The sequence below is a fragment of the Mesoplodon mirus genome (assembly GCF_964341445.2).
Source record: "Mesoplodon mirus genome assembly, chromosome: 4".
NCBI classification, from domain to species: Eukaryota; Metazoa; Chordata; class Mammalia; order Artiodactyla; family Ziphiidae; genus Mesoplodon; species Mesoplodon mirus.
In genome coordinates this window covers 53,960,529-53,970,359 of record NC_138979.1, presented here as the reverse complement: position 1 = coordinate 53,970,359, position 9,831 = coordinate 53,960,529, and the positions used below count along the sequence as shown (strand labels likewise).

The following is a 9,831-nucleotide window of genomic DNA, read 5'->3' as shown; positions in this document are numbered from 1 at the left end:
TTCACCTTCCTAAAAGGCAGAGCCGTGTTAAGTGTGCTGGCCTCAGGGGAGAGTCATTATGGTTCCTCGTGGCTTCCAAGCTGCACTCCCGCAGCTCTGCTCGAACAGCAAAAGGTGGGCAGGGTGAACGTTCAGAGCCTGGCCTCTTCGCTGCTCGTCCCGCAAGGTTGTAGGGAGCACCCCAGAATGCAGGGTGGGTCCCTGTGCCTGCCTGCCTGCAGGGAGGGATCTGGCTTAGGGCCTGGGGGTTGCGGCAGCAGCTCCTCCCAGCTCCTCCCTTTCCGCCCTGTGGAGCTCAGCTCCGCGGCTGCAGCAGTAGCCGCTATGGCCTCTGACCAGCACAGCTGCCAAAAGGAGACGTGTGACATGGGAACTGGAGGCAAAACCATTTGGGCTGCAGGCGCCTTTGTCTTCAGTTTCAGAAGACTGATAGAAACAGGCAAATAAGTAACACAGAAAAACGATGGGTGTGGACACAGGGTGGGTCTTGGTTTTTTTGCTTGTTTGCAGGGGACATGGGGGCGGAGAGGGGTGTAAAGCAGAATATTTTTTAACAATGACACTTGTTTGCCTGTTTGGCTTTAAAAGGCGATCCTTTGCTCGGAGCCCCAAACCTAGTTCCTCAGGGTAGAGTCTGGCTCCAAAGGAGTCAAGTGGACCTCATTTTTATAAAATCAGTGTCACAAGGAAAGACAGGATGAAGTCACTCATTTGCGGGTGAGCTCCCTCAGGACCTGAATGCAGGCACTAGAGGATCTCTCCCACCACCCCCCTCCCCTGCCCCTCCAGGTCACTCCATCTGGGCCCATGTGCACCAGCAGCCCCAGATGGCAAGGGGTCTGTAAAAACCTACTACTACCGGTTGACTGACTCTAACGGCCTGTAGCTTGAGCTAAGTACATCATCACTTACTGTGCTCCACTGAAAGGTGTTCAGAAATAATAGTCAAAAGGAAAGAGGCCAGATCTTTTTTTTTGTCTGATAACAAACGATATAAAGAGCAATTATGAAAAACAGACATTTACATATACTTCTAAAGTCTTATGAGAATATCCTGTTGGCACTGGATAACCAATCATAGGCGCAGCTGCAGTAGCAGGATAGGCATATGCCTGTTGGTTCATACCACTGTGCATGTTTGCAACATTACTTCCATATTGCTGAGTGCTATCAAAACCATTCTGGTGGGCCTCCCTGGTGGCGCAGTGGTTGAGAGTCCGCCTGCCGATGCAGGGGACACGGGTTCGTGCCCCGGTCTGGGAGGATCCCACATGCCGCGGAGTGGCTGGGCCCGTGAGCCATGGCCGCTGAGCCTGTGCGTCCGGAGCCTGTGCTCCGCAACGGGAGAGGCCACAACAGTGAGAGGCCTGCGTACAGCAAAAAAAAAAAAAAAAAACCATTCTGGTAAGTCCCTGTTGGATTACCAGTCCTAAAACTGGAGACCAGATCTTTAACGATACTTTCCATAAAACAGTTCAGGTTGGTGAAGCAGAAAAGGGATGTGATTACAACTTAAATGAAATCAGTCACTCGCACAGTTAATCCTCTCAGCATCATACAGACTAGGCTTTAGTGGAAATGATTACGTCACACACAACCAACCAACAGAGGGCAGTCTGGAGTCCGTCACGGTCAGACCTGAGGGGGAAGGTACTGCACCCAGTGAGGTGATGCACAGACCTTGGACCACAGCATGACGCCACCCACGCCCACCCCTTCCAGTGCTATTGGCACCCTCCTGCGGCCATATGCTCATCCCTTGGGACCCATGCCCTGGATGCAGGAATGGACTTTGCTCAGGAGCTTCTCCAGGGCCTGTGTGAAGAGGCCACTCCAGCAACGGGGGGGATGTGAGAAAGTTTAGGGGGGACGGTGGAGGTGGAAGTGGGATAAGTATATCTAAATAGACTTATGTACATACACTAAACCAGTGAAGAAGAGGTTTGGCTTTAAGAAATAAGTATGTCCCCAACCCCAGAAACCAAGCTGCTGAGCAGGTTCCACAGGTGAGATACACATTTAACACTTAACCAGGGCCCATATACTTTACTGGTTTTATTCTATTACATTTGTCATCACTAGACACTGAGTAGAATACAGTGGATAAGCAAAAGTTTCTCCACCATGGAGAGAGATTTGTGTTGCCACAAACTGTTTCTGTCACCCACCTGTGTGGGAGGACTTCTGAGAAAGTTTTATTGTTCCGAGGGGCCCTGTGACTCGGCGTGAGGCCCTGCCTCAGCGCTGCTCTGAGCGAGAAGCCACAAACACGCTAGAGACAACACGGCACAAGGGAAGAGCCCCGAAGAGCACGAAGTCAGCTTTTGAAATAGGCGTGATAAAGCTGCACAGTTAAATTTTCAAAATACAGATAGGCACATTTACATCACTGGTGTTCAAGTGCACAGTTCACATGGATCCAATCACTTTTCCAAAGAACCTTCATGATATCCTTCAAACATGTCTGCTATAGTAAAATCAAGAAATAAAAACTACAGAATTCAGAGAGATGTGTTCATTTCCTAAGCCAACAGTGTTGCCTGTGTGAGGACCACTTCCCCCAACAAGTAGTCTAGTCTGTTGTAAGTTCCATTTGGTATAAAGGCCACTTTCCTCCATCAACACTGCCCGAGGCTTTCTTGCTGGAGTTACAACTGCTGCCTGTCCAGAGACTAATGATTTAAGTGCAAATGTTAGAAGTTACAGCTGTGTACCTTCTAAACAAAAGAGCCTGGATTCATAGGAGCAAGATCAAAGGAGATGCACGTTTCAAGTTCAATGACATGTGGTGTTAATGCACTGATACAGTAGATCAAATTATGTGAAACTGTCATTTCTGTAGATCAAAAACAGTCAAATAGAATTTCACATGGCTCGACCTGTGTAATTTAACATGTGAACTGTTTTAAATACATTTCCCTCTTAATTCTAGGCTCTCTGTTTCTAAGTTGTAAGACTTAAATACGATGGCAGAGCTTTTTTCTCTGGAGTGGAAGTGCAGACCAGCGCTGTCTGAGAGGGTTCTGCACACAGGTGGAACTGTCCCAGACCTGGGCAGTCCTGTGTCACGTGTGGCTGCTGAGCATTTGAAATGTGGCCAGTGTGGCTGGAGAACTGAATTTTTAATTTATTTTTAATTAAAATTAACATTTAACTAACCATATGTGGCCAGTGACTGCTGTATGGGACAGTACAAGTTCAGACATAATTGTAATTTGCTTCTAGTTAAAGTATATAGCAGATGTGTTCTGCTCTGAGAAAATATGGGATTTATCCGGCTAATATTAAAGTGGAAATAGAGCACATCTGCTCCTGCAACTGCAAATATCCAACCTAGGAGGAGAGCCACCCAACTTTCTTTTACATTCATACACTTAAGAAATTATCTGGACTATTTTTTTCTTTTAACAGAAAAACAAGAATGGCAAAAAGTCTGGTTGGCTGGCTTAACATGAAATACATTCTGCCCCTTGTAACAACTTGTAGAGAATTGGGAAGGGAGGAAAATAATGATTGGGACAAGGAATGAACATGAAAATGTGCATGGTCCTATCCCACAGGCCTAGCTGGAGCTCCTTCCTTTTCTCTAATTTGCACATCATGCCACCAGCACCCCAAGATCCACAGGCTGGCTTGGAGCACTTGCAGAAAGCACAGTTACCTTCATTAGATGGGATTCTGGTTCCAGATTTCAGTTTGAGTTAAATCTAAATAGTGCTGGTGCCTATTTTTCTTGAAAATTTTAAAACAGACTACTAACCTCAAGAATAGAAACTCTACTTATTCAAAGTGAAAATATTTTCAATTGCTCTGCTATGAGGATAGGCCAATGAGAATTGTTAAAAGTTAAGACTAGTAAAGACTTTAGTTTCCTTCTGTGGAAGCAGAGCCCACAGTATTCCCCAGTGCTTAGCTGATGGTCAGAATCAACTCTGGAGGGCAGCATCACAACCTCAGGTGACCGAGTAAGTACGACTACAGTGGACATGAAGTGAATCCCAGTGCTACAACTAACGGGGAGCTGGGTGCTGACTCAAAAAGGCGAACAGAAGCTATGGTCTCATGGCAGTGGATAAATAACACCTGGATAACATGTAGCCGAGTCATGGAATTTTTTAAACACTTAAGTGTATTTGGCCTTACTGGGAGTTTTTAGTACCCCTATCTCTATGAAAATACCCCAAAACCAAAAAAAAAAAGGTAATTCTTGAATTTGCAATATAGTTACAACTGAACCAACAAATTTAGTTAGTTAGTGCTGATAAACAGCAGCTTTGAGAGATACGAAGAGCAGCAATTACCTGGTCTACTACTTAATGATGCCCTTTCAGTTATCTTTTACAAGCAAAAAGAATGATTACTGAGCAGTCACTGAAATCTTGTGGGCCACAAATTACGTGCACACATGATCCTTGATTTTGAGCCAACCTGATCTCCGTTACAGCTGTGAGAAGGCAGCAGGTGGTTACGTTGCTCTTCACCATCAGGAACATATCTTCCTTTCAGCATGTGACAATAACAATGCATTGATGTAAATGTGCCTCAAAGTGAGAACTGAACATTAATATAAGAAAGTCAAATAGAACTAAGTTCTTGAAACTACATATAAAAACTGAATTATTACAACTAAAGCAGCAAATCAAAATATCTGCTGAGGTTTTCTGGTAGAACTAAAAAAAAAAATTAGTTGGTGCCCATGTTCAATAAGTCACTACCATTGACAAAATAAAACTAAACCCAAAATAGGAAACTGAAAAGTGCATAATGAAATTAAATCTTGGATCAAGTATTTATGGAAAATTGGAAATGTTTGTCCGGTATAGTTGACGAATAATGATTTGGAGGAGGTATTAAAGTTTATCCGACCCAGCTTTGGCCTGGCGTTCCACATAAAAAAGGATGTAGGCCTTGGCCTTCACGACGGTGTCTTCATCAGTCAGTGTTACAGTACTGTCATTGAAATGGAACCAGCGGCCTTCGTGAGTTGCATATGCTGTGTAATGTCCAGAACCGACCCTGTAAGGAAAGGTCAAATGATCAAAGAAAAAGACTACAGAAATCACAAAAGAATATATGCAGCCATATAAATTATTAGGTAGACAATAAATTTTAATAAGTACTGTAATTAGAGAATAAATCCTAGAGGCTTGTAATTTAAGATGGTTGCTTGGGCTCATGTGTGTATCTTCTCAAAACTCATTGAAATGACAAGGAATATATTGACACTGGGAAACAGGGAAGAGTGCCATGGACTGACCAGAAATTGAGGATTTTTTAGGACACACAAAGCAGTGTTTACATGGTACTGGATTAACAGAGAAACCAAACAGTGAAGGAGCTCTCAACCTAAACAGCAGAGGTCAAAGCCTATGGAAACATGGAAAACTGAGGACCAGATTTCCTATCAAAGTCTTAGAAGAAACCTGAGCATAAGACAGAAATCTGCCTCCAGGGAAGCACCTTCCCTCCTACTTTGGCCTCTCAGCATGACCCACCCACTCACACATGGAGCCCCAGAGTCAGTCCTCCCGGGTAGGAGAAAGCCTGTAGATAGAATAGAGACCTTCATAAACTGCTAGAAAAACCCTTACAACATTTCCATGAACAGAAGACATCAGACTAAGAGTGCCCCTGTCAACTACCAAAGAGAAATGCATCTGATATAATATCTTAAGTCCAAAGAAAAAAAACAAACAAATGAGCATCAGACACGTAGTGGACTTGTCACTTGTAACTATGAATGGTGAAGTCAGTGGAGCAATGTCTACAAAGTTCAGAGGGAAAAGGATTTTCAACATGGATAGTGGTTTGCCAAGTCTGAAGGTAAAACTGCCATTCTCAAGCGGACCAGAAATAAGGTATATACCCCTAATACAGACTTTCAGGGGAAAAAGTAATCGAGAATGTCATTTAACAAAATAAGAAATGCACCTTTAAAGTAGATGACATGAAGTAAAGTTATTCTAAATAATCCCCCATTTCCCCCCAATTTAAATATCAATTGGCCAAGGAAATCAACAGCTTTGGAGTAAAGACTACTCAGGATTTTGTGAACAATAGACTGGTTCCAAATGCTGGGCTCAAATGAACCCTTCTCCATTTTGGTTTCATGCGCCTTCTCTTCATGCTTTGCAACATCCTCAGGAATATTCTTTCCCACCAAGACTGACGGAAAGTTCTACTTCACCCACTTTAATGAATCTGAATCTAGTATAGGGAGTCTGGGGAGAGTTATCGGGAGTGGTACAAAATTGTGGGTCTTCACTCTGTATTCCCAGCCCTGAGAAGCCTGCTGGCATACTCACCCAGAACCATGGTGCACCACCACAGCAGCAAGGTCATAGAGGCAGTTCTCCGGGCCACTGTTCTCAGGCTACAGAACAAGGGAGAAGGTATCCCAAGACTGAGTTAGGAGCAGTGGTCAATGACATCAGCATCTCCCTACCTCAGTGACCTCTACCCTCTCTTTGTGAAGAGTTAATTTTACTGAAGAGCCATCTTTTCACCAGGCTAACGAAGGTTACTTACCTCTACTATATTATTACCTGCTACTTACCTCTAGTAAGTAGCATTTCATGTCTAGGCCTCTCAGGGGAAATTCTACATATGTATCAACTTTGTTTCTTAAATATGCTGTCCAATGAAATCTTTTCAAATGTAAGCATAGCACCTGGATGAGAGATAAAGACAAAAATTATAAACAATTTACCTTTCAATCAAAATTAGCTACTTGGTACTAATGTCTCTTAAATAATATTTTAGGTGGCCTACCAGTTTTTCTTTTGATTCTTGATATTAGTTTCTTCCATGAATACCTGACTGTGGTACTGTGATTTATAACAGTATGTTTTTAGTCTTTGTCTCCTTTCCTGGCACAGAGCTTCTAAAAGCCTTGAAATTTTCTAAGTGAGGAGAGCCATGAAGGTGTCTTTTTATGTTAATGAGGTATGGGCACTTGTTGCCAAGAGAACCAATCAAGAGATGAGAGAGTTGGAACTTTCAGTCCCACCCCACCCCCGACCCCCAAGAGGGGAGAGGGACTGGAGTTTGAATGATCAGCAGTGGCCAGTGATTTAATCAGTCAGCCTGTGTAATGAAGCCCAAAAGGACAGGGTTTGGAGAGCTTCTAGGTTGGGGAACCAGAGCTCTTCCACGTGCCACCATGCTGGGCCCCAAACTCCAAGAGGACAGAAGCTCCTTTGTTCAGGACTTTGCCCTTTGTATCTCTTAATCTGGTTGTTGATTTGTATCCTTTAACATCCTTTGTCATAAATTGTTAACCTAGTGAGCAAACGGGTTTCCTGCGTTCTGTGAGCTGCTCTAGCAAATTAATAGAATCCAAGGAGGGGGTCATGGGAACCTCTGATTTATAACTAGTCGGTCACAAGTAGGGGTAACAGTGTGGACTTGCAACTGGTGTCTGAAGTCCAGGGAAAGAGTCATAGGAACCCTCAATCTGTAGTTTGTAGCTGAGAAGCATAATGCACAAAGTAACAACCTGGCCTTGTGATTGGTGTCTGATGGGGAGGGTGACCTTGTGGGACTGAGCCCTTACCCTGTGGAGTCTGATGCTATCTCTGGGTAGATAGTGTTAGAATTGAGTTCAATTGTAGGACACCCATGGTGTCAGAGAAGTGCTTGTTAGTGGTGTGGTGGGAAAAAAAACCCTCCACACATTGTAAATAGTGATTAGGACACATTTACTTATAAATTCTTAAAGGTTTAGTTTTACTGAAAACCTTAGAGACCACTGCAGAACAGATTATATAAGTATAAAGTTAGAAAAATAATTTGTCTTCCAGTCGGTCGTAAGCACTTTTTCCCTCAAAACTGCATTATAATTTGAAACTCAACACTTACCTTGGGTAGTTTCTGAATCCAGAACTTTTTGGTGGACTTTTGTTTCTTCTTGCACTTGTGGCACATATATAACTCTGTCTCATCAAGTTCTTCTAAGTCGGTAAAACTGCGAAGACAATCTAAAACCAAAGAGATTTGGGCAGCGTTAAAACAGGATGTCTTTTATGGAGGCAGTGTACTGTAGGAAGAAAAGACTATGGACTTCGAAGCTGAACAACTCAGCTTTATTAGCTGTATGACCTTAGAAGAGTCAGCCTTTCTCAGTTGCAAAATGGAGACCAAAAAAAAAAAGTCTACATTGAAGGACTGTTGTGAGGAAGAGAAATAACATGTATAATGTGCTTGGCATCATGTCTAATAATCTGATGATGATCAATTCATGACAGATGTTATTATTGTAGTTGGGTTTACTATTATTAGTAAAAGAATTAATCTGGATAATTCTGATAAAAATGGTTCCCTAATGAAATCAAGGTTCGAAGAGCAATTTTCTCTCAGTATCTTACATAACAAAGGACAAAGCCCCAAGTTCATAAAAATGTCAAGTTTACCTCAAACATTTTCAGTCATAACTTAATAAACATACATTACAGAAGGCTGCATTATTGACCTTCCTATTATATATCTCCAGTGAATCCTTTGCTTCACACACTACTCAGAATCCCCTAGATAAACCACAGCTATATTTTTTTCTTTTAAAAATTTAACTGTGTAATCTGGGATTTGGTAAACTTTGGCCTCAAGCCAAATCCAGCCACCTGGTTTTGTAAATAAAATTTGGAACACAACCACACCCACTCATTTATATACTCTGTGGCTGCTTTTACACTACAACAGCAGAACTGAGTAGCTGTGACGTAGACCTTATTTGCTGTAAAGCCTAAAAACATTACCATCTGGCCCTTTATAGAAAAAGTTTGCCAAAGCTTGGCAAAATTAGTAATATATTCGGAAGTCCATGTATCAATAAAATGTATGTATTGTTCTGTGAGAATAAATATATTATTTTTTTAGAGAAGAATATGAATGCCTGTGTACTCACCACTCCAGTAAGGAAATGGACTCTCTCTAGTACTTGAGAAGCCAGAGTTTATGTGAATGGCATCCCCTAGAGGTGTTCAGGGGGCAGCCTGTGTGGCAGCCCTGTTAAGAGCTTCCTGAGTGTCTCATTCCAGTCAACCCTCCCCCAACCCCAGAAGCAGTCATTATCCTGACCTCTGTTTAATCATTTCTTGGCTTGTCTTTATATTCCATATATATGCATTTATGCATCTTTAAACAATATACTGTTTGGTTTGAGAAGTTGGGTTGCAAGCACAGACCTAGCGTATAAGGAAAAGCAACACTCTCGCTGTGCTCGGAGTCTTCAAGTCATAGTCAGCCTTGGCACTAGAGATTGTGAGAAAGAGCCCGTTCAGGGGAGTTAGTGGGGCAAGGTCTAGCAGGGATTAGATGTGGGCCGGGTTCTACACAGGCCAGCATGTAGCCAGAGGCCCATGTACTCTTTTCTTTTTTTAAGCATACTTTTTTTTTTTGGTGGTACGCGGGCCTCTCACTGTTGTGGCCTCTCCCGTCGCGGAGCACAGGCTCCGGACGCACAGGCTCAGCGGCCATGGCTCACGGGACCAGCCGCTCCGCGGCATGTGGGATCTTCCCGGACCGGGGCACGAACCCGTGTCCCCTGCATCGGCAGGCAGACTCTCAACCACTGCACCACCAGGGAAGCCCCCGAAGCATACTTTTTAAAGCATAACATGTTATATTAGCTTCAGGTGTATAATATAATGATTCAATATTTGTATATATTGTAAAATTATCACAATACATCTAGTTACCTTTAGTCACCATATACATTTCAAATTTTTTTCTTCTGATGAGAACTTTTAAGATTTACCCTCTTAGTGACTTCCAAATATGCAATACAGTATAAACTATAGTTAGCATGCTATACATTACATCCCTGTGACTTTA

The 9,831-nt window shown here is 42.9% G+C and overlaps 1 protein-coding gene across 3 annotated transcripts in view; it reads right to left on the bottom strand.

Annotated features, from left to right (window-relative positions):
• Positions 1-2,152: 2,152 nt before the first annotated feature.
• USP3 (ubiquitin specific peptidase 3) overlaps positions 2,153-9,831 on the bottom strand; it is a 100,433-nt gene continuing 92,754 nt past the window's right edge. For all 3 annotated transcript variants that reach the window (XM_082619641.1, XM_082619640.1, XM_082619642.1), the window contains 4 exons: positions 7,861-7,979; positions 6,557-6,670; positions 6,306-6,373; positions 2,153-5,016 (listed from right to left, as the gene is read on the bottom strand). In XM_082619641.1, the coding sequence (XP_082475767.1) occupies positions 4,851-5,016; positions 6,306-6,373; positions 6,557-6,670; positions 7,861-7,979 (467 nt within the window). In that variant the 3' untranslated portion in view covers positions 2,153-4,850. The remainder of the gene's footprint in view (positions 5,017-6,305; positions 6,374-6,556; positions 6,671-7,860; positions 7,980-9,831) is intronic.